Source organism: Archocentrus centrarchus, chromosome 6 (assembly GCF_007364275.1).
Source record: "Archocentrus centrarchus isolate MPI-CPG fArcCen1 chromosome 6, fArcCen1, whole genome shotgun sequence".
NCBI lineage: Eukaryota > Metazoa > Chordata > Actinopteri > Cichliformes > Cichlidae > Archocentrus > Archocentrus centrarchus.
The window spans coordinates 17240758-17266546 of NC_044351.1; the positions used below are offsets into that span (position 1 = coordinate 17240758).

Sequence of the window (25789 nt, forward strand, 5' to 3'; positions counted from 1 at the left end):
AAAAAACAAGCATGAAATAAGATGTCTCGTATCCAGATTAAGCAAAAATGGCAAATGACAATATGGAGAAGCACAGAGATATTATTAGGAAAATAAACTGCAAGCACAAGCTTTATAAATAACACCTGGAGGCCACATGAAGTAGTCCCCATGATAGCCATGTGGCAGGAACTGGACTACAAAACCTGCACCATAAAAAGTTAATAAGTAAGCCTTAAATATTCAGAAAGTCTCACTGAGCTAAAAATATCGTATTAAATATAGACTCAGATGAGAGTAAAGGAACAAAACTACAACATCATGGCACAACAAAACAGTTCTTACTTTTACAGATGACCTATATTATTAAAAATATTAATAGAAATTGTCATTCTCATGAGAGCTCAAACTCAAGGTCACCATTCAATCAGGGGTGTAAGCTGCAGGCTGAATGAAGGAATTCCTGTCTGTGAGTTAGATACACACCATCAGGGCTCACATATCAAATTTGGTCATACAGTTATATGAAACCTGTGACAGACTGGCGACCTGTCCAGGGTGTACCCTGCGCCTCGCCCTATGGCAGCAATGACCCTGAATCGGATAAGTGGTAGAAAATGGGTTGATAGATGGATGGATGTTACATGAAAGACCCCCCTCCAGGAGATCTTTTCATTTTGAGCTTCAGGTGAGGGGCTTAAAGAACTGTGATCAGGAGTGTCAAACACATTTAAGTTAAACTGATCTCAAGTAAAACCACAACAGAAGAAAATACCCCTCCAAAATTTGCCTTGTCTTTACTATAAAGAAGTGCATTTTCAGTAGTTTTTTTTAAAAAAAAAAAAAGGAAAGAAAGATAAAGCCATAATCCAAAGTGACACATCACCAGGTGTTATTGTTGATAATTATTTTTCATATTTAATAAGCTTTCACACTTTGCAAAGCCAGCCAGCGGGATGTGTTTGACACGTCAGGTCTAGATCATTGTGTAGGTGTTGTTATGTAGATAAAAAATAAATAAATAAAAATGAAGATCCTCATTTTGTGAGACTTTCCACGGACCTGACTTCACGTTTACACACGTTTGTTGTCTGCGCATGCGTGAGAGGGCGGGGTGCCCCCGCCGGCACCCCAGTAGAACCTGTGGTCCTCCTCTGCTGGCAGAAGTAACGCTGGGAATTTGCGGGCGTCACGGTGTGCAGCAGCGTCCGCTCGGTGAGGTGGGGAAAAAAAATGACAGAGCACTCTGGATAAATGGCGAATTTTAGGATGAAATTTTGCCGGCACTGGCTGCTTTTTGTTTTATTTCTTCCTTTATCAAGTAAGTTTTTTCTTTTCTTTTTTGCTATTGATGTTGTGGTTGTGCCTGAGGTAACCTTTTGCGGTCCCCGCACCTAGTGTTGATTGTATATTGCGCCGTGGATTGCTTGCAGCTGTCTGAAACAAGCTGGTTAACTCTTTTCTGTAAATGCAGCGCTGCTTTTTGGCCGAATGAGACGAGATAACAAGGCGGGTCGCTCAACATTTAACTTTAAGATAAAGTGATAAAGCTCCGTCGTTTGGGATGCGCACCTTCAGCTTCATGTCAGATAATAATTGTGGCGAGGAGCAAATATTAATATTCCGCTTCACATCATTGTTTCTTGAGTATAAATTGTCTTAGCACGTTAAACACGAACATGTTACCAACTGCAGATGCTTTTATAGAACATGTATGTTTGTCAATCACATCATGCTGCAATCGGTGAGGTTTTCCTGTAATATTCCTGACAGGTTATAGAGTTAATATGAGCTGCTGTGGTCTTCCGCTGCTCGCAAACAATTCCTCACTAAAGCAGCCTTTCTTTCCCTGTAGGTGTTTTATGTTTCAGTGAGCTGTCCTTCATCACAGAGCCCAGTGATGTTACTGTGTTACCAAAGGACCCTGCTGTATTGGACTGCCAGGCCCATGGGCAGCCTCCAGTCACCATCAAGTGGCTAAAGAATGGGGTTAAGCTGGCAGAAAGTGAACACATACAGTTTCTGCCAAACGGCTCCTTGTACATACCAAAGATAAAGCATACCAAGGAGGATTCAGATGAAGGTTTCTACCAGTGCCTCTCCCAAAACAAGTATGGAGCTATCTTAAGCCAAAGATCACGTCTGACTATCGCAAGTAAGTATGGATCTCAAGTTGAAAGAATTTCTAACGTGGACTTTATTCCTGTTCTCCGCTGATCAATGTGATGACTGGTTACATATGCTGGCAATGGCAAGTTCATGGATAACAAACTCGGAGATGGGAAGCAGATGAGCCTCTCCACCACTCCTTTTATTTTTATTGAGGGAAATAATCAGAAACACAGGCTTCTGTGTCAGAATAAAAAGCAGGACGTCCAGTTATAAAATAATTTTTAACAGACAGCTAAACATAGATGGGGGGTGAATTTAATGGTTCACAAATACTCCACAAATGGGCAGTCCCTGTTTTCTGCATTTTGAGGAAAAGTACCACTCTCACATTTATGTAGGTACCCTACAAATATTGCCAGAAGTAAGAATTTATCCACGTCTCTCTTTAGATATTAGTGGGTTTGCATTGTCACTGCAGACTATAGTGGTGTGTAATTGGCGAATGGTCTGCTACCCCAAGGAATCTCTGAAAGGCCATTTGCCTTTAAGCCTTTGTTTGGAGTGCCCCTGACTGCTCCAGAAGAAAAGGCCTGATTCTGGGGCATTTATTTGTCCACATATCAGTGGTCAAGACAGCTGTGTCTACACAATGGGCCCTGTCTACCATGGACACTTTTCATAGGTCTTAGAAGGGATATCCCATGACGGGTGTCATGGAAACTAGTGCTGACCTCTGCAATATACTCATTCAGACACTGAGGGTCTAGAGGTTAGCAGTAATATTCAGTATTGCAAAAGAACTGTGCAGCTTCTATACGAGACACAATTCATAGAGATGCAAAGCAAGAAAAAAATATTATAGCATGCTTTTTAATCACCCAATATGGGCCTTTTGGAGGTCTCTGCACACACAAGCACAACTGGTCAAGGTAAAGACTGTGTTACCTTAGCTAACAGAAGCCTGTGCATTTTCCTGCCAGGGAACACTTGATAAACTGGTGATTTTCCCTTTGGTGCACACCAAAATGCACCCTTTGCAGTTGTCCTCTGTTTGATAGAAAGTAAGAATCTGAATTTTCTACAAGTTTAAAATCATCCAAAGTCAAGTTTGGTTTGGCATTCAGCCATTGTCTGTGAAAGGGTTAAAGGTTTTTGGTCAGCTGTAGGCGGGGAATGGAGGATGGGTCTGGTCTGTGCTCCCCTTCTGTCCAGAGGTCCTGGGGGTTAGGGGTCAGCTGGGGAAAGGCTTTGTGATGTCACAGGCTTACTTTAGCTGGGGTCGCCCTGCTGTTCTTCTGACCAGCCCACAGTCCCTTTCACTGGATCAGCCCCTCTGTTGCCCTGTCAAGCGGAGCGCTTTTGTTAAAGAAAGGCCAGTTTGTCATGTGAATGATTGAGCCTGAGCCTCCACAGAAAATGGCACTGGTCCTTTCAAGATATGCTTAATGCAAGAGGCATTTTTTTTCACTAAATCCCCAATTCTATACCTCCAGAAATTAAACAGTTGTCACATCTTTCTGAACATTGCTTACAACAGTTGCTTCCAAATAGTGTGCCACAAAAATAATGAATGATATTGAAATTTACTACATTAGTACACAATAAAGACTCTGAAGGAAGATAATATTGGCTCTCCACTTTCTTGTGGAGAACCCCACACAAAACCATATAAAGATTAAAAAAAAATATTTGTGAGAAACTACTGCAAATGCCAGTCAGGCTACAGCTGGGCTGAGGTTTTTAACAGCCTTTAGCCATTTGTTGGGAGGAGTTAACCACTGCTAACATGACACCAAAGAGAGATTGAGAGGCACCTGGAAACCAAACATCCCTTCAGAGGGGAACTTTGCTCACTTCTAAAGATTACTGAATCTGAGCCAGGGGCAGCAAAAACATATGTTTGTTTATGTGAAAGTGTCTGATAAGTAGACTGATGCAAAGGAGAAAAAAATTGTAGGTCTCACTTTTAAGTTTCTTCATCTGATAAGATGATATTTTAGATGGCATAAGCGGCATTTTTTGCAGATGTGAACACAGGTGTGGCGTGAAATTTTGGCATCCTCTTTGGTATGTGGAAAAAAAAATGCTTTCGCAATACTACAGTTCATTAGTTATCTCACATACGGAAAAAACAAAATAAAAAAATTTTGAATTACCAGGTCTCTTTTGTTAAACTGGCTTCGATCTGGCTCCCAGTTTGGGCTAAAATGGAATTGACATTGGGTTGCAGTGCACTTTGACCTCTTTAGAGAGACCTCGCTGTTGTTTGACCTAGACATTGATCTGCACTCTACAACAGAGGTGACCATATTAGCAGATTGGCCACACCCACCATCTACATGACCAATACCAGGTGGTCAGCATTGTATTGTTAACGTGTTACAAGATGCTGTGTGTGTTCAGGATGTCCACCAGCCTGCCATGGTGCCTGAAGTAAGAGTAGGTGACTAGTACCACACTTCACAATAAGACAAAATATTTGGGGAACAAAATAAATATATTTTGACCTGATATTTTATCATCATGAATTTAGAGGAACATTTCACAGATCCATTCATAAGAGAAAAGTCCTTAATTCACCTCAAATGTGCAGGATTAAACTTTTATTTGTGTGAGATTGATGAGACTAGATTTTAAATTAAAGCGTTGCTCTTTGATTTTGATATTCGGAATCCCAGGATTTGAATGTGGAAGTTTCAGTGGGTGAACAGAGTATTGATTTCCTCTAACATGATATTGATTTCCTTCCTGTGAGTGAGGGGGGAGGGAGATGGTTATCACCTTAATAAATGATCATTGATCATAACTTGTGGAGCAGGCCTCAGTTAAATGCTGATTGGTAGTTGCTTATTTGTGGGGGGTTATTAAAACATGCTTTGGAGGTGCATAAACAAAGTGCAGCTCAGCCAAATATGCACAGTTTTAGTCATTTTAAAGTATATTATGAATGTATAAAATTTTGCAAGAGAAACTGATATTTTGCTTGTGTGTGAAAAGATAAGCTGACATATTTCAGCAAACTTGCAATTTTTTTTTAATATAAAGCAAATTGATTAGTTTTTATGTATAATAATGAATCATTCAATGTCACTGTTGTACTGATCCATTGATTAGGCCAGCTGGTCAGGATGGGACCTCATAGCTCATCTGCACAAAAACAAAATGAGTACCTTTCACCTAATCAATTACCATCCATCAACGTCAGGGATTTGCATGCATAATGTATATTTTACCAAAAGAAATTTATTATATTTGTCTGGTACTCAAACAAACTGATTGTTAATTCTTTTTCACAGGTATCTCAGAGTTTGTGTTGCATCCTGTGCCTATCGTGGTGACTGTGGGCTCTGTGGCACGATTCTCCTGTGCAGTCATCTCCAGCCCCCCTGCCACTATCACCTGGGAGCTCAACCAAAGCACACTGTCACAGACAGACAGGTGCATGCAGAAATATAATTATTACTTGGTTTAGGCACAGTATTACCCATATAATTTTAGACATGTCATGCACTTGTATTTTTTTTTTTTTTTAAGCCTAGAGGCAGGCTCAATATTCTCTTGGGTTTCACATAGTTTGACCTTTACAGTGCATTTCATTTGTTTTCAGAATAACTGTTTTGCCAAATGGAGTTCTTCAGATTCACAATGTGCAACTGGAAGATGCCGGGGACTATCAATGTGTGGCAACTAATGTCGCTAGCCGGTTAAAGAGTCGCGAGGCCACACTGACAGTTAACCGAGGTAGAGTAATTACTCTGCATTTTAGGAATGAATAATAAGTGGTATTATTCCCTGACTTTCTTATTTACATTTTCTTGTGAAGATGCAGGGCCTACACTACGACAGAGACCCAAGATCATTGCTGGACCTCAAAATGTGACGGTTGCACTTCACCAAACTGTGGTGCTGGAGTGTGCGGCCACAGGCAATCCCAGACCCATCATCTCCTGGAGCCGTGCGGACACTAAACCTATTGACGTGTACAATGCCAAAGTGCTGGGCAATGGAAACCTGGTTATTACGGATGTCAGTACCAAGCACAGCGGAGTCTACCTTTGCAGGGCCACAACCCCTGGAACCCGCAACCACACCACTGCTGCAGCCAATCTCACAGTATTGGGTAATGTTCAGTCTTTGGAGATTACACCACAGAGGTCTGCAGACCACACCACCTGCCTGGTTCTTATATGCAGGGATGCATTTGAAGATTTTGCAAATGTTTATATCTCTAAATAGCACAAGTGTTAGGTTCAAGATGCCACACAGTTAGAGCTCTGTGGGTTAAAAAAAGAGTAACCATTAGCTCTTTTGTTACACTGCTGTTTCAGTGCCGCCAACCATAGTTGAGAAGCCTGAGAGCCAGACCCGTCCAAGAGCAGGCACTGCCCGATTTATGTGCCAAGCAGAGGGAGTGCCCCTGCCTCGCATCAGCTGGCTGAAGAATGGAGAACAAGTTCACTTAAATGGAAGGATTAAGCTGTACAACAGGTAAGGTATAAGAGTAGTTTTAGACACAGTTAAATATTAAATGTTGTGACAAAAAACTTGGTTAAATAAGATGGCTTCTCTGGCTCTGTTGACCTTGTTTTTTTTGTTTTTTTTTCTTCCCCCCCCCCACTTTTTTTCATAGTAAACTGGTGATTACGCAGATCATCCCTGAGGATGATGCCATCTATCAGTGCATGGCAGAGAATGAACAGGGTTCTGTGCTCTCCTTGGCTCGCCTCATTGTTGTCATGTCAGAGGACAGGCCCAGTGCACCGAGAAATATCCATGCTGAAACCATCTCAAGCTCTGCTATCTTATTGGCCTGGGAGAGACCTCTGTACAATGCAGACAAAGTCATTGCCTACTCGATTCATTATATGAAGGCTGAAGGTGAGACAAGCAGAAAAAACATGGTTAATTTGGTTCTTCTTATCATTTGGGCCTGAAAAAGCTGATGGTCAACCACAACACGCTACACAACACTCTCACACATGATCAACTTTCCTTGGTGAAGGCCATCTGTTGCTGCTGCTGCACAGAGCAGAGGTCAAGGCAACTTCACTTAAATAACAACAGACTTAGTCAGCCCTTTGTCCACTCATGAGCTCATTCTGCTTGGACTTAAAGCAACAGAGCTTTTTTTTTTTTTTTTTTTTTTTTTTTTTTTTTTTTTTTTAAACTATAACAGTTTGTAACTGATATTGTAAGAATGCATTCACTTTAACCATTAAAGTAATAGTTGAGTAAATTGTGTCTTTTTAGATGTCAATCTGGGTTTAGTTTAAGTGGTCTGGAAAGCAGTTATGTTTATGCCATTCATTGCACATGTTTACATAAGAGATGAGTGGAACTCAGGAACTTAAAAAAAACTTTCTTTATCTGTTTTTGATCACTTTTGTTTTTTTCTCCTATGGATAATCTTACCCTGTTTCCTGACCCACTATATGATTTTTTTTTTTTTTTTCTTTTTTGTCAGGTCTAAACAATGAAGAATACCAAGTTGTTATTGGCAACGACACCACCAGTTATATTGTCGATGACCTGGAGCCCGCTCGAAACTACAGCTTTTACATTGTGGCTTATATGCCGCTGGGAGCCAGTCGTATGTCAGACCAAGTCAGTCAGCATACCCTGGAGGACGGTAAGCTTGAAGCACTGAGACTTCCAACATTCCTTGCAATAAATCACTCTGGTAGTTAAGCTAGCATACAAGTGGAGTGTATACACAGCATGTTTTGGAAGGAGTCATAGTCAGATTTTTTTTTTTTTTTATGTAATTTTTTTTTTAATCTGACTGGTCTGAATAATAAATGGAGAATCTCAAGTTTTGCTACATTTCTGATAACCATTTTTTTTTTTTTTTTTTGCCTGCAGTGCCTCTTCGTACCCCTGAGCTGAGTCTGACCAGCCAGAGTGCAACAGACATCCAGGTGAGCTGGCAGCCACTGCCAGCCAAGGTGAGCCGTGGTCGTGTGGCTGCATACAGACTCTCTTATCGCACAGCTGCAGACAGCGCTGTCACATCTGTAGAGCTACTGCAGAACAGCACTGAATACCTCCTGGAGGGCCTGCAGCCCGACACAATCTACCTGCTCCGCATGGCCGCAGCTACCCGAGTGGGCTGGTGTGAGCCGTCAGCGTGGACTTCACACCGTACACCTAAGACCTCCAGCAACAAAGGTAAATGAGCTGAAGTCTGAGAAGGAAATGACATAATTTTAGCAACTTTTTTTTTTTTTTTTATAAATTCTCTTCTCTGCAGGCTTGTATGATAACCCTCACCTCACTTTTTTGTCGATTCCTAAGTTTTCGTGCAGTATTAATTATTGAGTTTAAAAAACAAATGAGTACATGCTATAGCAATGGGAAATCACATGGTGCTTAAACATGTAACTAAGTCACTTGCTGTTTGGATGGTCTTACAAAACCAGGAGAATCATTAGAGTTCACACAGAGTGGCTGGCATATGACTAGGGTTTGCTGTTTTAGCATCATCCCACAGTCTTTGTGTTGGTTACCCAGAAACCTTTGCCCTTTGCTGTCAGTGACGTTAGAGTGGCCTCAGTCACGGGTCGTAAAGAGAGGGCCTCAGGCGTCTATGCGGGGGAAAGAATATCCTATTTTCATGGCCTGATGTGCTGGGGAGGTTGTTTTTCCACCAAAACTGAAGTTTAGTTATATATTTAGATTTAGTTATAAAGTACCAAAAACCAAGGGGGAATTCTTGATTTGAATAAATCATCATACTTTTGCTGTCCTGTTATTGTTTTTGTCTTTTGTGCGCAGTAATCTTAAAATCATGACTGTGTATTGATCTCAGGTTTACTCTCTCTACTCCTCCTCAGTGCCTTCAGCCCCTTTTCTTCAACTTGAGGCCTTAAACTGCACCTCTATTGTGGCACGTTGGCAGAGCTCCCCAGAATCTGTGGCTGTTCAGGGCTATCGGCTGTGTTACCACGAGGAAGGACAACCAGAGCAGCCCAACATCCAGCTGCAGGCTCAAACTAATGCGTACACGATCGGTGGCCTTGGTGAGAGTTACTAGAATACAGGAGTAAATTAAAAATGTTTACCATTTGTGCATTTTTGTTATCTAGACCTGGATTTTGACAACAGAGAGTAATGGGTCATTTTTGCATCACCCAAATTTAATTCAATGGCCAGTCGGCTACTGCATTTGCATTTCCACCCCATATCCTGATCAATATGTGCTGACCCCTCCTGCCTAACCAGCAGTACTCTCCAGTCAGGCTGGAGTATGAGGATCCCAGGGTTAGAGGTCAGGTTCCAGATGTCCCTCCCAGCACCATTTTCCATCCTGGGGCTTGCATAATTATGCCTAGCCATTGTGTTTTGTCCAGGGCCAGACGTGGTCTGTAAGACCCTGGCCACTTACCCCTTTTTTAGCTGGACACTTGCACACAGTGCCCTACCCCCACTGGTAGTCTGTGTTGTCCATTTAAATAACCTATAGATAATTATATGTGGTATGAAACTGGGCCATATCAATCTAAACATGATCATTTAGTCTTTGAGCACGGTTTGATTTCTGAGTCCCAAACAAGCTGAAATGGAGAGATGTTTGCATGTTTCTATTGAAATCTAAAGTTGTTACTAACCTTTTTAGAAATGTAAAACTCTTCAGCAGTGTTTATAAGTTAAAAATCACAAGTGGCTATATTGGTCCCATCTTTCACGATATCACTGAATTTGTTTTGTTGCTCCAAGTTTAAGGCTGTAACACAAAGGCGATAGAAAATATAACAAAAGGGGCCCACCTCCTATCCCGCAGTCCTGCTCCTGGATTCTTTCTGTTCTATCTTGGCCTGACCTGGTGACCCCAGTCAAACACCCCCCTCCCGTCCCCGTCCCATGGGCCTACAATCCCAGCAGCTGAACACTGCCCCTATTCCAACCCCCACACTGGACTCAGTGCCTTCACTGGTCAATACCCAAAGACTGACCTTTCACTTAGAGGCATAACAAATCTTAACACTCCCTAAAAGCATCCTGATTTAGGGACAGAGGCCATGGTAGTTTTTCAAGTTTAAACATACAATGTGACAGAATACTTTCAAAGGAAATATTCAGACCTAAGAGATTTTGTTTACTTTAGATTCTTTGCAGCCGCTCTGAATGTCTTATTCAAACATTTTACCTCATCCACCTTTTGTCTATTTCCCTGGAAGTCAGTAATTTGTCTTGTATTTTAAAGCAAACCTTGTGCTACTAGGGCTTAATAGTTGTAAAATCTTTATAGGCTTTGAAAACCAAGAGAGAGCAGAATCATTGTGCTTACTTTCATGCAGCGGATTTGAACGTGTCACCTTATTTAATGGGCTTGGGCCTGGTTGAGCTTTCTCATGGTCATTACACATGACATCACAAGACAAATGAAAGGTTGGGGTGACTCAGGAGACCATGTATTGTCCATACATGGGGGATGGCCAGTTAAGACCAGCAGTTACCCTCCTGCAGCTAGATGTCCTGATGTCCCCCCAGCCCCCCCTCTTTTTCTTTAATAGATCCTGTTCCATTTATTAACCACCAGTTTTAGTATTTAAATGATCTCTCAGGCTTCAGCATTGCTCGACAGTATATTTGACTAAAGCTGCTCCTTTTTTTTTTTTTTTTTTTTAATTATTAAAACATTGGTGTGGCAATCCTGAGATTTTGTTCCAGCAAAAATCCTCAAAAAATGGCTAAAACCTCATAATTTATTTATTTATTTTTTCCTTAATCCAGATCCGCGGAGAAAGTATCACGTGAAGATTCTGGCTGTCAGTAAAGTTGGAGATGGTTATCAGAGAGACCAAACCATTAGTACCCCAGGATGTGTGTGTAAGTATTGGCCTAAATAATCTATTCCCAAAATTAAGACTGCTGTGGCGCATTTCAAAATGTGAAAATCTTTTGCAGCCCCCCCCAAACCTTTTATTCATAAATCTGGTCATCGCACACACCTTAGATGAAGAATTTCTTTTGAGTTTTCATTGATTCAGTTTGGTCTTCTTCTGTTGATGGTCTGTTGAAGTTGATTCTCTACTATTCTCTAACGACTTTACTTAATGCTACTTGATGCCCACTGCTCCTTTTTTCCACACTACTGACAAAAAACATGTAATTTTGAAATCCCATGGGTTTTTAATGTAAGATGGCAATTTTAAACTGAACTACACAATTGAACATTGTTATTTTACATGTATACACTACATGGACAGAAGTACTGGGCCATTTGCACATTACACCTATACAGTAGGAGCTGCTTGGCCATTGAAACCCATGCCATGAAGCGCCCAGTGCAGTTTTAGTGCTGATGTTAATGCCAGAGGAGGTTTGAACAGGCAGGTTTGCAGCTCCATTGCTATGTGCTTGACTTTTAATGTTTTTTTTTTTGTTTTGTTTTTTTTAATACACCTGTGCCAGTGGGACTGAAAATTCAAAGTATAAGAGTGGTGGCGCAATGCTTTTGTCCATTATAGTGTATTTATTATAGATAACTTCTTTTCAGTCCCTTCACGGCCCACAGAAATTCAACTTTTTGAGTCTGAATAAATCTGACAAAAATATGACTTGTGTTCTTTCCTCCTTCAGCAGCTAGAGACCAACTTGCAGCAGCTCCTCCGCCTCCAAATCAAGTTACTGTTTTGGATGGTAATTCATCTGCAGTGTCCCTGCGCTGGAGTCATCTTCCTTTCCCCTCTGGAAATGCTGTCAGTTATACAGTCCGCTGTACACCTGTGGGCACTCATAATGTCTTTGCCATACGTTACCTGCAAACGTAAGAACCCCGCAAAGACAGCAGAATTTAAGCCTGTTTTTAGTTTGGTTTGAAGAGTGCATCCTTTTAATAAGTGACATTATGTATTTCATGTAGTATGTGAGAATGTATTCTGGATTATTTCTTGCCAAATGGCCATGATGTAGGAATCTTGTTTCTCTACAGTACGAAGCAAAGTGTGACAGTTCAGAAGTTGGATCCAAACACTCGTTATGAGTTTGTGGTACGTCTTCATGTGGACCAGATGTCGAGTCCCTGGAGTTCTGTAGTTTACCATCAGACACTCCCTGCAGGTAACTGGACATCAGTGTTACATCATTTTACTTTAAATTTGTTGCTTCCTTTGTTTCTGATTAGTTAATTGCATATTTTTCAATGATACACTCAGTGAGAGTTGCTTTTTATGAACACGATTGCTCTGTTTACCTAGCACCAAGCCAACCACCTGCAGGAGTCCGAGTAACTCTGATTGAGGAAGACACCGCTCTGGTGTCCTGGAGGGAGCCCGCTGAGTCCAACGTGGTGATTACATCCTACACCATCCTGTACGCTTCACGAAAAGACTGGATGTCTGGACTCTGGCAAAAAATCAAGAGGGAGGGTGAGCAGTTCACTTTATCACTTTTATAATTTGTTAAATTAGTTGAGGGAATTTAATTGAATGTCTAAGCCAAGGTTACTGTAGTTAAACCAAACTAAATTAAAACTAGATGTGAAAAATGTTGTAGGTGAAATGAAAATTAAACCTGAAATGATATTGTGTACTTACGCAAATGAATTAAATACTTTGAGCAAATGCCCTTTAGTTTTAGTCAATTTGGTTAAATCTCTCAACTCAAGCCTGATGAGGTTTATATGTTTCAGGAAGAAATTCTGTTGTAGTAAATCAAAGAAACCCATCAGCACACTCCTTGGGCCTTCATATTTAAAGGAGTAACTGTAAAATTAGAGCTCTTTACCTCCTCCTGTGACGGTTTATCTGTTACCTGCATACTATGGTGTAATATGGGAGTATTACACCATAGTATGTCAGTATTCATATTTGTCAGTAAGAAAGTTTTAAAATGCTCAATGATTCAGACCTTTGGCTTGGATGAAATTACAAGTTCGGACTCATGACATGATACACTCTGAAGTTTAAAAAAAAAAGAAAAATACAATGAAATGCAATCTTCCCTGTGTTGTATGTTGGGCACCCCGATCTAATCTCCACATTGTAATTCTGCTGTGATTTATAGGTAGTCATACGATGGCCCTTCTGGAGAAGCTGGAGCCAGGAAATGTCTATATTGTGAAAATATCTGCTTCCAATGAGGTGGGTGACGGCCCTTTCTCTGAGATCGTGGAGCTGGCACCGAAGCGTGGAAACGTCCACCGAAACAAGAATCCCAGGCACTCTGACTGGCTTCCAGATACAACAGGTCAGATACATTCAAAATTTATGTAGCTTTGCTTTCTAATTACATTAGAAATCTGGTGATTGTGTTCTTTGCTTGAAATGAAACAGATTGAATTTTCCGTGTTTTGCTTCTCAGGCTGTACTGTGATGTTAGGATTGGGGATGTGGCTTAGGTTTAATTTCAGTTCATTTTTATTTAATTGATGTTTCTTGTGTTTTGTCTTTGCTAATACTTTTTTAAATTCTTTTTATTCTCTAATATTCTTATTCTTCTCTAATATTTTTGTTTGCCCTTCAGTATGTATGTGGTCTTCTTTCTATTGGATGCTTTGATATGATTTGTCCATAGGCAGTATAAAAGATTAACATAGCTACCATGGTGTCACACATTGGTTTGTGAAGTCTCCATGAGTGTTTTCACAGTCACCATCATGGTGTTTTGAGACCAGATGTAACAAGTGAAGGGGTGTATCTCACTGCAAAATCACTGACTAGCAAGTTTTGAATCGCAGGTCATTAGCCAGTGAACATACAGTATATTGGATGATCCTGGCACCAAGAATGACGAGAAATTACAAAATGCACATAATTCAACAGGGAAGAGTTTACAGAGGTCTGGTGTATTATTTTAATGATTTAACTTTAAAGGAAAAGAATATGCAAAAGAATATGAAGTGATTATTTTAAAAAAATAAAATCTACATTGCTTCAAGTCCTGCATGCAGTATTGACAGTGAACCACAAACGATACAAATATGAAGGTTTGTTTAACAGCAGTTGGAGTATAATAATAAAATAGTACTACTGATTTCCATTTCTCAGCTGTATCTTAAGTAAATCCCATAATGCAGCAGGTGTTTACTTGTTTTCCACTGTGGTTTTTGTCTTGCAGTGTTCTCTGATGGTCTCTACCACATAGACCAGAGGTCTATGACAGGGATCATCGTTGGCGTGAGCATTGCTTTGGCCTGTATTGTTACATGTGCTTTGATCCTGATCAGTAAGGGAAAACCAAGGTATTGATTATACATGTTTTAAATAATGAAAAAATGCTTGCAATCATGTGATAAAGCGTGAGCTTGTTTCTGATATTTATTTATTGTCTTTGTGAAACTTGTAGAAAATCCTCCAGTCATAAAGTCATTGCTGTAGGAGGTCCTGAAGGTCCACGTGCTGGTTTGGCCAGTGAACGCCATACGGCAAACGTTGAGGCTCTTATTCCAATGATGAGTGATCACTTCGTAGATACTAAGGTGAGAAACAAAATGGTGAATGAGCTTCTCATGATTACAAGTCTATTAAGAAAACACTTTCACATGTATTTCACATGTTCTCTCATGTTCTCCAGGGTGGATCTAATATCATCATACGTGGTACTGGTCCAGTCAGCAGCAAGAAGTGGCTGCTTTTCAAGAGAGAAATCAGAAATCCATCTGACAGTGATGTAAGTGACATTATTTTTCTTATTCTTTATTCTAAATAGATTTTTCTTTTTTAACCTAATTTGATATCGTCTTCATCTTCAGATTGAAACCAGAGCCAGCTTGTATGAGGCTGGCAAAACTGTTCTGAGATATGAGGACCATCCAGGCTCAGCGCCCCTGCCACCTTCATCACGGGAGATCATCTACGGACCACTTTGCTCAGAGAGCTCTCACACTAGTGAGGGCAGCCAAGAGACAGGGGACTCTGGACACTACTCCAATGAAGAAAGCAACGAAGAGATGAGCAGCCCATCAAGCAGCCAAAGCTCCAGGCCTGAGTCTTTTGGGCCAGATGACGATACCACAGTCGTGGCGCTGAAGCACTGTTTTGAAGTGGAAAAGGAGGTTGATGCTTCCTGGCTCCGCAGCACCTCGGGGGACTCTCAACCGGCCTCACACACTTCTCAAGCAGCCAGCTCCTAACATCATCTGGCCTGCGTCCGCTCTGCCAACAGCCGAAGTCACGCCACTTCTACCTCGTCCGCTTCCTGAGTGGGAGCCCCTTGGGTATCTCCTGAGAAACAAGGGATCAGGAATCCTGCTGCTGCAAAGGAAGATGTGTGCATTTGCTTCGGACTTTCCTCAGGAGTTTGTATGAACATTTTTATTTCCTTTTTTTAAAAAAAAAAACCCCAACTTTCTACCTGTTTTTCTGTGTTTGGCATCGTCTGTCCTAAACCAAAACTCACCCATGATGAATGTCAAAAAAGAATGTCAGAAATGTACTGCGGTGCATTTTCATTATATTTAACTACTTTCCACTGGAGCGGAGGGTGTAGTTGAGCCTTTTTAGACTGATTATCTACCTCAGTGTTCTATTCTTTAAATACATTACTACCTCCTTTTTTTTTTTTTTCTTTTTTTTTTAAACCACCTATTGTGCAGTATTATCAGACTCAGGGCACAAAGTGAAAACACTTAATTGCCACAACTTGTGATCTGTGTTCAGACATTATTGCCTAGTTTCTATTTTCATGGTTGAAAGGGCTTTTGTTTCATATTGTTTGTCTTTGAATGATGTATGTTGGAAAGATGACAAGTGCATTAGTTTGTCAAACTGTGTAGAGCTTTAACAAACAGTAATGTTTGGCCTTAACAGTGCACTGAATTTCTAGCTTTAACAATGCCTTAACTTCAAAGGGCTTTGCGTACTTTAGATGACGAGATCCAAAGACGGGAATAATTATATCCAAAGAGTTTTTGATAATACAGAAAATATTCTAAGGCAACCAAAAACTTAGATTTACATTAAGGGTGCATTTGCCCAAATTTTGTTTGTGCCAGTGATGTAAGTTTCCCTTAGAACGCTGATTTTTCTCGGTGTGAATTTATTCTGGTGAAAGCTTTAGCACGAGTCTCCTAGGCTTGTGTTTCATTTGCCTTCTAGACCATTGCTGAGTGCAGCGGTGATGCCGATGCTATTATCCAAAGAGTTGTCTGCTTCCTCAAATGGGTACAGCTTTTCTTAATTCAGTTGAACGTTGGTATGAAAATATTGATCCCAAGACCAAAAATTCATCCTCCCAGTGATGGATGATTTTTTTTTTTTTTCCCAAAGAATCGTCTATCATGTCTCACAAATACTGCTGTATGGGAAAGCCTTCTTTCTCTCTCCATAATGTTTCCTGTCCAGGTGCGACAATGAAGGATTCTGACTATCATAATGGAAACCCTATGTGTGAAGAGCAACATAATCAATCCTTTTATACCTTTGTAAAACAAATAATGCTAACCAAAGAATATTGATATGTTAAGTAGTTTTCTTTGGTTTTCGTCTATATTATATTCATTATTTGCATTTAAATGCGATATGATTTCCAATGGGTTTGGATACTAGAAAGGCATTTAGACATGGTTATTTTAATTTTTTTTAAGCTTGAGATGTCAAAAACTGTGCTTATCACCATTTAAATTTTTTTTTTTTTTTTTTTTACCTGAGTAATACTTTTAAAAAATAGTTTAGATGACCATTTTAGAATGATGTAAACAAAAACATTTCCCAATTTTAATGACATTTTGCAAAAATAGTCCATTTAAGGTTTGTCTGTGAAATGCTTTAGTATGGAAGGTTGATTTGAAAGCCACTGATAATTTTGCAGTCCTCGCTCAGGTTCCAAGTGTAGATTTTAGGGTGTAGATATATTTGTTATTATTTATGTTGTTTTTTTTTTTATATATATATATTTTTGCTTTGAATACCAAATTACATGTATGATCCAAAGAGAGCAACAAAACAAAGAATTTAATGTGTTGAAATGTTGCAAAAGACTTTTTTGATACTCTCAAGATGATTGCAATAGTAGATAATAAAATTGTTCTTTGAAAAATATGTTTGTGTGTTACACTTGGTTCAATGTGTGCATTTGTTTTTCGTAGCTGATACGTTTCTCAGGAGCACTTGGGTTATTTTATTTATTTTTTTAATCTTTGCAGTGATAGTAAGCAGGTTGTTTAAAATCAGCCTGTCAGTACACCAGTGGGCCAAATTATCTGCTGATGAGTCATTTCTGTACTGCAGTTCACTTAGCTGACAAAGTAAAGTCCACCCTTTGTTTGGAAGGGTTGCCAGGAGAAAGCCTCTTCTCTCTAAAAAAAAAAAAAAGAACATGACAGCACAGCTTAGGTTTGCAGAGCTGCATCTGAACAAAACACAAGACCTCTGGAATTATGTCGTTTGGATAGACCAGACCGAAATGGAAATGTTTGGCTATAATGCACAGCACTACATTTGGAGAAAACTAAACACAGCATACCAGTATAAACGCCTCATTCCAACTGTCAAGCACAATCATGGGGGGTGAAAATTTGGGCTTGTTTTACAGCCACGGGACCTGGGCAGCTTTTAGTCATTGAGTCCACCATGTACTCCTATATATCAAAGGGAGGCCATCTCTCTGACAGTTCAAGTTTGACTCAACTTGGGTCAAGCAACAGGACAATGATCCAAAGCACAGCAGCAAATCTACAATAGAATGGCTAAAAAAAAAAAAAAAGAAATGAATCAAGCTGTTGCAAAGTTCAGACCTCAACCTAGCTGAAATGTTGTGGCAGGACTTTAAGAGAGCTGTGCATAAATTAACGTCCACAAACCTCAATGAACTGAAGCAAAAGTTGTAAAGAAGAGTGGGCCAGAATTCCTCCATGATGATGGGAAAGACTGATAAAGTCATACAGACATACACTGACAAAGAGACAGGCGGGAGAGCTGGAGGTGGCGGAGCTGAAGATGTTAAGATTTTCATTGGGAGTGACCAGCATGGAAAGGATTAGTTTGCTTATTGTTTACATTTTTACCTTAATGAATTTCCTTGGTCTTTTCAGTCTTGCGTTCTTAGTTCCAGTTTGTATTAGGGTTTATTAATTTCCCATCAGCATTTCTTGTTGTGTCAACTCCCCTATTTTAAGTTCATTTGTGTGCTCGTATTTCCCCATTGAGTTATGGTTGTCACTTTCTGTTTTTTTTTTTGGTGGTTGCTTGTATGGTTCCTTATATCTTGTGTTTGGTTTTGCTTCCTCTTCTCTCCTCATCTGATTAGTTTCAGTTGTTTCTATCACTCTCGTTACCTGTGTGTATACCTAGTCTCAGCTTGCCTGTGTCGCCTTCTTGTGTCATATTGTGTTCCTGGTCTGTTTTTCCTAGTGTGATTTCCTGAGTTTATTCATGGAGTTCCTAGTGTTCTGAGTTTCCTTTGGATTTTGGACTTATTCTTTTGGATTTAATTAGCCTCAATACAGGCTTACTGTACTTTTTGTTCTGCCGCGTTTACCTCACAAGTCTGCATTTGGGTCCACGTCTATACACTCCTACCTTAATAACAAAGAACTGTGTATGATTTACAGAAAATTCTGGAGAAGCAAAGGCATTCGTCTTTGCATTTCAGCTATTTAATTTCATTTCCAGAGTGGGTTCACTTGTTCAGTTTAGCTTTTTATTGTTTAATTTCAGTGTTGGTTTTAAGAGTAAGTCAGTTATAATATGGGTGTGTTAGACTGTGAGATTTAAAGTGTTAATATATTAATAATAACAAAACACAACAGTACAAACACCTGAAACAGCCATGTAGACATCCCCTTCTTAGCCAACATTTCCACCAATGTCACCTAATGCCAACTGTGTTGACAAATACACAGACGTTAGTTTTCTTTTTTTTGTAATTAAAGTTTGTTTTTTTTAATATCCCTGCGACGGGCTGACGGCCCGCCCAGGGTCCCAGCGGGGGATGGGGTAGGCTCCAGCCCCTGCGCGAGCCCTGGAAAGGATAAGGTGGATAGATGGATCTTTTTCACACTTCGGTTGGTATGCTTGGGGAAACCTCCGAGCTCCTGAAACATTTTTGTAGTTTGAAGTTGCGTCTCTAGGTGGCGGTAAAGACACCAAACTGCGGGATCCCAGGCACCAAAAATAAGCAGAAGAAGAGTGGACGGTCTTGTTTGTGTCCGCTGCCGCACGCAGCGCTTCCACTGCAAAAATGCGCATTGAGAAGTGTTATTTTTGCTCGGGACCAGTGTACCCCGGACATGGGGTGATGTTTGTACGGAACGACTGTAAGGTAAGTAGCTGTTTTTTTTGCCTGAACAGTTGTATAATTTAACAGAAGCTCGTGTTTTGACTGTCAGTAGTGGCTCGTTAGCGGCTGGCTAATACTAGCATGCTAATATAACGTGTTGGATTCACTCACGTGGGACCAAACGCTGAAAAACAGTTAATAACTCTGCTTTAAACTGCATTTACGACGGGAAATGGAAGCGATATACACTAAACACGACAAAAAACGTTAGTCCTGTGACTTTATTTGGCAAGCCTGATTGGAATGAAGTTGTTGGGGAGTCTGAACATTTAACTTGGAGGGCCTCGGTTTTGCCTGATAGAGTGAGTGCGCCCTCTGACGTTACGATGTGGGATCAGGAGCTTGGACCTACAGACCGTCGACAAATAAAACAGCTGATGGTCGTCGTAATCCTGAAATGTGTACCACCCCTAATGGTGTTCTTAAACGGCACGGTTTTTAAGGAAATCATGCAGTAGGTCATTCAATTCGTCTGTCGTTTTATTTCTGAGATATATATATTCAGCAGCATAGTTGATAGAATTGTTTTGTCTAGAAAATGTATAATGCATTTGTCTTACATTGTATTTGGTTTTTGTACACAGACCCTAAACACAAAAACACCGCCAATTCACGTAAAGGATTTAATAATTTACAACCTTAAATAAAGATGCTAATGCCAAGCTGTAAAAGTACTGTTAGAAGCAGAGCCCTTCGCTGAAAATGTATTAATGTTTCCTATGACAGTTATATATTATACCATTGGATTTTTAATACTCTCATGCATGAATGTAAATGTAGGACCATTTTGTATTTGTTGATTTTGTCAGTGCTCTTCCAATCCGGAAATTTTAAATAACGGGATCCCACTTGTTACCTGTCCACACACTGCCTCCACACCTGGTTCCATTCAGCTTGCCAGCTTTTATTTCATCTTGGTGGAAAACAAACATCAGCGAAAGAATACCTGAATGACTAAAAACTAAAAACTTGGTGAAAATTTAACTTTTGTAATGCAGCATTTGAAACACACTGCTTAATGAAGTAAAGCTGAAATTAAAAAAATATATATATATAGGTGTATCCCTGCAATATAACTTTGATAATGATCAAAATATTGTTGTTAGGACTTATCAGACATGTAGATATTTCATATTTGAAAGCTGGACGTGCTCTCTTTCTTCTGCAGTGGACAAATTAAGCTTTTTACTTTCAACACATGTAGTAATGCTGGCAGTTTCTAATTTGCATCACCTGCTGGTCTGCTTGTTTATATCCACACATTTTATCATCAGCTCGTCCCTAAATTGTTTTCTTTCTTTAATAAAACATAGACATTTAGATTCTGCAAATCAAAATGCCACAAGAACTTCAAGAAGAAGCGCAACCCAAGAAAAACAAGATGGACCAAAGCATTCAGAAAGGCATCAGGGAAGGAGTTGACAGTGGTAAGCTGCTCATCTATGAGCACCAATTTAGAGTGTTTTTGTTTGGTTTACTGATGCTTAACCATCGCACTTGCTGTCTTTCAGGACAACTCCTTGGAGTTTGAGAAACGCAGAAATATTCCTGTTAAATATAACAGGGAGCTTTGGGATAAGACAGGTAATGTATTACGTTTTAATTATTAGAAGCTGTTTGGGCAAAAACATTACAGTTAATTATATGCATGTATAGCATTAAATGGCAACATTAGGAATCATAGAGCACTTTGCAAAGTAACATCAAGAATTTAAAATTGAGAGAAAGCCAACTAAAGAAATGTTCTACAGAACCCAGCTCAGGGAGGGCAGGCAGTCAGGGGTGAGGGGAAAGAAAAGGGATAACAGACGCACGTGGAGTGGCAACAGAAAGCAAACACTGACAAGATGATCTGATCGTCACAATGTTTTTTACATGAAAGAATGTAGCCATATAAACACAGTTATTTGTTTTTCTAAGCAGCATATTTATATTCTGTTAACTTTTTCAGTGGAAGCAATGAAGAGAGTGAGTGAAATAAAACAGAAACGACAGGCAAGATTTATCATGAACAGGTAAGCAGACTTTTTTTTTTATTTCATTATTTCTCTTCTTAAATCTGCTACCTTAAGTAAATGTATTTATGGGGTTTAAAAAACAGCGCTTGCTTTAACTTTTTTGTCTCTGGTGTGTAGATTAAAGAAGGGCAAAGAGTTGGAGAAAGAAGAGGCCATCAACGAAGTCAAGAAAAACATTCACCTCATCAAAGCACCACATGCAGGTAAAGACTCATTATATCTGACTGTATGTTATACACATGATTATGCAGATAATTTAATGTGGTGACAGTGATTGTTGTGTCAGCTGCCGAGAGGCAGGGAGACAATTTTCTGTCGTCCGTCTGTGTGTCACGCTGTCAGTATCTCAGTGTGCAACATTGACTTCACACACTGAGTATAGATGCATGTTGAAGAGTTTAACTGCAGAGCACAAGGATCATAATCCTACCTCCTCTTAAACTGGAGTTATTGCCCTTTGTTTACTTTTTGAACTAAAAGTTTTGTATGAATATATAAATATTTGTCAGTAATTCCAGTGTGGTTTGCATTTTGTCTGTTACAGGAAAGGCCAAACAGTTGGAAGACAAAATGGTGCAGAAGTTACAAGAAGATGTGGACATGCGGGATGAGGATATTTAATCTTCACTTCTTTTTTTTCATGAAACTATATTGTACATTAGTTTGGGAATTAAAATTTCCAAATAGCAGTTGTCGTGCCGAGTAAAGCATTCGGCTTTTAAATTGCAGCAGAAGGACTGAATGGATTGAGCTAATAAAGGTCTTACTTTAAAGCAGCAGCCATTAACTGCTCGTCTTTGCTCAACTGTGTTGCAAAGTTTAATGTTTTACAGTTATTCTGAAAATATTAAGATTGACAATAAATTACAGCATTTCTTCTGGAATATCTTTTGTTCTTTATTTTCTGACATTAATAATACCTGAATATTAAAGTTGCTCCCAATAATAGATTAAATATTTGAAGATTAATAGATCATAAACTGCTACTTTTTTTTGCTAATAAACCTAGCAGTTTATAGTGGTTATTTTAACATAAGGAATATAATGTATTTCATAATGTAAATGTAGTACATGCTTATTGTCTGTACTTTGTGTATGAAACTGAGAAAAAACAACTATATGCCTTTGCCACTTATTAAACCACAACTACTCCATACAGACAAAATTTGAGGATCCATTAGGTGTTACCTTATTTTGTTGTTGTTAAAATGGTAGATTAACATATTAAACATGGAAGTTTTAAAAAAATGAGGCCAACCTATGTATACAGTACCAGTCAGAAGTTTGGACACACTTACCCATTCATATAAATGTAAGTATTGTCATTTTACCTTTGGCTCTGTATGATGTCAGGACGAGCAGATGACCTTTAAATTTCCATCTTAGGCATGCAGCTCTGGCTGTAAGCATAGCTTCTACCTGCTCTTCACACCTTCAGGGCTAATTCAGTTATTTGTGGCACAGATTCAACAAGGTGCTGGAAACTATTCTCAGAGATTTTGGTTCATATTGACATGACAGCATCACACAATTTCTGCAGATTTGTTGGCTGCACATTCATGATGTGAATCTTTGATTAACCACATCTCAAAGGTGCTCCCTTAGATTGCTGTGGAGGCCATTTGAGTGCATTTCACCCAAAGAACTGCCACTCGCTGGATATTTTATCTTTTCAGACCATTCTCTGTAAACCCTAGACATGGTTATGTGGAAAAATTCCAGCAGTTTGAACTTCAGCAGGCCATCTCGACCATGTCCCCATGCCTGTGAGTGGCCGATTAGATATTGGCATTAACAGTTGAATAGGCGTACCTAATAAAGTGGCTGGTGAGTGAATACACATAAATATAAACCATATACAATACAAAAGCAAATTACATGGACGGAATTATATTTTTTAGGTTAAAAACAAACCCTTTGCTGTTACCCACTACAGACTTTTGATCCCCTCGTGTCCCTCCCATCCGCGTCTCTACCATCGATTGACTGGCCTGTTGCTACACAGGCTGCTTGCTGCTTTCGCCCGCCCACTACCTTTACAGTGCCACCTTTTATCTTTCTGAAGAGCACCTCGAACGGCCACAGCCACACTTTTGCGAACAGAGCGGGGATTCGCAGCACAGCCATGTCCGAGGAAGTTGAAGAAACGAGGACTTCGGAGGAACAGCAGGTAAACTGTAACCACTAAATGGAAGATTACCTCAAATTAACAGCAGTTAGCCGGGGCTGCTAGTTTAGCTGGCAGCTACCACGAAGCTAGTTAGCCAGTTGCTAATCTTGACTAAGATCCTTACCGGTGCTGTCGTTGAGTAATTAGCCAATATTCTGCTAGCGTTTGTTGGTAAAGTCAACTGCTGCTTGAACTAGCAGATAACTGATTAGATAAAATTGTGCAGTAGCCTATCATGCTAACAGCAACTTTAATGCTAGTTCAAGCAGCAGTTTCCCTCATGGCGGCGCCGGCATCAAATTAAACAAAGTAGCCATAGTATCTGTAGATGTCAGCATATAGCATATTGACATTTCTTTATTATTATAATATTCATGCCTAAAAGAAATTTCAGGTTTGCACTTATCAGGCTAGACGAGTGAAAAATGTTACCATCTTTGCACACTGCACTCTGTCAACAGGAAATGGAGGACAAGGTAATCAGCCCAGAAAAAGCAGAAGAGATCAAACTGAAGGCCAGGTATCCCAGTCTTGGAGCCAAGCCAGGGGGCTCTGATTTTCTCAGGAAGAGACTCCAGAAGGGGGTGCGTTTCTCACCTAAACTTTGCTAGCTACTCAACTAAATGATGACAGTCTTCTTGAGATCTCACTCTGTTTCTTCTTGTTTTCAGCAAAAGTATTTTGATTCTGGTGACTACAACATGGCCAAGGCAAAAATGAAGAATAAACAGTTGCCATCTGCCCCAGCGGAGAAGACCGAGATCACAGGGGGACACATCCCAACACCTCAGGACCTGCCTCAAAGAAAGACTTCCATTGTGGCCAGCAAACTGGCTGGTTGATGATTTTGTTTACTGTTTTGCTACCATTCCCACGTCCATTTAACATCTACTTCACATCCTGCTGTTTACAGTTTGTTTATTTTTCTCCTTTTGTATGTATTCTCTGAGAACAAGTCACGTACCAAGCTAAATACTTGAACAATTGGCAACTGTGAGTCACATTAGTAACATTGGTTTGCAATGACTTGCTGCTGGTCTCCATCTCATCCTGACCTCTAAAATGGCCTTAAAATTAATGAACTGTTGTTCCTCTTGAGCAATATTTGCTCCCTCTGTGAGAATATTAGTTGTGAATCTTGCCTGAAATGTCTTTCACTGACTGGAAATTGAGGTTTCTTTCCATAAAAATCCTCTTGTCATGTCTGCAGTGTGCATGTGCAGTTGCACTGTGCCACTTGTTTTGTAAATAAAATAGTTTTGCATAATATCTCTACACTTATTTGGTGGAATTTGTCCTTGCATTTATTTTTTATTAGTGCCCAAAACCTTTGGATGGATAGGATGGTGAAATGTATGGGCACTTTAACTATTTCTGTTGTGCTGATTTCTGTCTGCTCCACAATATCTTGTATGCAAATAATATAAATTAATGAATCCATAACAATGATCCAATAATATACACTCACTGGCCATTTTGTTAGGGACATCTGTTCAACTGCTAACCAGTATATTTGTTTGAACTTTGGTGGGTTAGTAGAAGCTCAGTGCATTTACGCATGTGAGCATGGTCAAGAAGACTTGCTGAAATTCAAACCGAGCATTAGAACAGGAATGAAAGGGAATTTAAGTGAACTTGAACATGGTGTGGTTGTTCGTGCCGTTTGCACTGGTCTGAGTATTTCAGGAACTGCTGATGTACTGGGATTTTCCCACACAGCCATCTCTAGGGTTTACAGAGACTGCTCCAAAGAAAATATCCAGTGAGCAGCAGTTCACTGGACTAAAATACCTTGTTTATGTCAGAATGGCCAGACTCCTTCAAGCTTATAGGAAGGCAACAGCAACACTACTGTTTACAACCAAGGTATGCAGAAGAGCAGCTCTGAAAGCACAATACATCCAACCTTGAATCAGATGGGCTACAGCAGGAGAAGACCACCCTGGGTGTCGCTCCCATCAGCAAAGAACAGGAAACTGAACCTACAATTCACACAGACTCATAGAAATTGCACACTGAAAGATTGAAAGATTGGCCGGAGCCTTGATTTCTGCTGTGACATTCAGCTGGTCGGGTCAGAATCTGGTGTAAACAACGTGAAAACATGGATCAGTGGTGTAATGGTGTGGGGGGTATTTTCTTGGGACACTTTTGCACCCCTTAGTACGGACTGGGCATGGTTTAAACACCACAGCCTACCTGAGCATTCTTGCTGATCATGTCCATCCCTCAATAGCCACAGTTTGCCTGTCTTCTGATGGCTGCTTCCAGCACCATGTCGAAAGCTCAA

General features: G+C 40.0%; 3 protein-coding genes across 3 annotated transcripts; all 3 read left to right on the forward strand.

Annotated features, from left to right (window-relative positions):
* The first annotated feature begins 1170 nt into the window (after positions 1-1170).
* On the forward strand, positions 1171-16963 carry LOC115781472 (protogenin B-like). The gene is made up of 19 exons (XM_030731126.1): positions 1171-1300; positions 1835-2134; positions 5388-5529; positions 5699-5832; positions 5915-6211; positions 6420-6579; positions 6722-6969; positions 7556-7720; positions 7954-8259; positions 8925-9110; positions 10825-10920; positions 11674-11860; positions 12026-12153; positions 12291-12461; positions 13099-13281; positions 14152-14275; positions 14380-14512; positions 14608-14703; positions 14786-16963. Exons 1-19 carry the CDS (start codon positions 1234-1236, stop codon positions 15164-15166), a joined length of 3504 nt encoding a protein of 1167 aa, XP_030586986.1. The 5' UTR covers positions 1171-1233; the 3' UTR covers positions 15167-16963.
* Positions 16964-19134: 2171 nt separating this feature from the next.
* rsl24d1 (ribosomal L24 domain containing 1) lies at positions 19135-22213 on the forward strand. Its single transcript, XM_030731178.1, has 6 exons — positions 19135-19293; positions 20625-20738; positions 20823-20895; positions 21263-21326; positions 21447-21532; positions 21874-22213. Exons 1-6 carry the CDS (start codon positions 19213-19215, stop codon positions 21948-21950), a joined length of 495 nt encoding a protein of 164 aa, XP_030587038.1. The 5' UTR covers positions 19135-19212; the 3' UTR covers positions 21951-22213.
* A 1099-nt stretch (positions 22214-23312) lies between these two features.
* Positions 23313-24768, forward strand: LOC115781504 (cAMP-regulated phosphoprotein 19). The gene is made up of 3 exons (XM_030731179.1): positions 23313-23499; positions 23961-24083; positions 24171-24768. Exons 1-3 carry the CDS (start codon positions 23455-23457, stop codon positions 24339-24341), a joined length of 339 nt encoding a protein of 112 aa, XP_030587039.1. The 5' UTR covers positions 23313-23454; the 3' UTR covers positions 24342-24768.
* The last annotated feature ends 1021 nt before the right edge of the window (positions 24769-25789 follow it).

Coding starts and splice junctions, on each gene's coding strand:
- LOC115781504 (XM_030731179.1), top strand. CDS start 23,455: ATGTCCGAGGAAGTTGAAGAAACGAGGACTTCGGAGGAACAGCAG. Junction 23,500..23,960: donor GGACTTCGGAGGAACAGCAG/GTAAACTGTAAC, acceptor CTCTGTCAACAG/GAAATGGAGGACAAGGTAAT. Junction 24,084..24,170: donor GGAAGAGACTCCAGAAGGGG/GTGCGTTTCTCA, acceptor TCTTGTTTTCAG/CAAAAGTATTTTGATTCTGG.
- rsl24d1 (XM_030731178.1), top strand. CDS start 19,213: ATGCGCATTGAGAAGTGTTATTTTTGCTCGGGACCAGTGTACCCCGGA. Junction 20,739..20,822: donor CAGGGAAGGAGTTGACAGTG/GTAAGCTGCTCA, acceptor GCTGTCTTTCAG/GACAACTCCTTGGAGTTTGA. Junction 20,896..21,262: donor GGAGCTTTGGGATAAGACAG/GTAATGTATTAC, acceptor TAACTTTTTCAG/TGGAAGCAATGAAGAGAGTG.
- LOC115781472 (XM_030731126.1), top strand. CDS start 1,234: ATGGCGAATTTTAGGATGAAATTTTGCCGGCACTGGCTGCTTTTTGTT. Junction 13,282..14,151: donor CTGGCTTCCAGATACAACAG/GTCAGATACATT, acceptor TTTGTCTTGCAG/TGTTCTCTGATGGTCTCTAC. Junction 14,276..14,379: donor ATCAGTAAGGGAAAACCAAG/GTATTGATTATA, acceptor TGAAACTTGTAG/AAAATCCTCCAGTCATAAAG.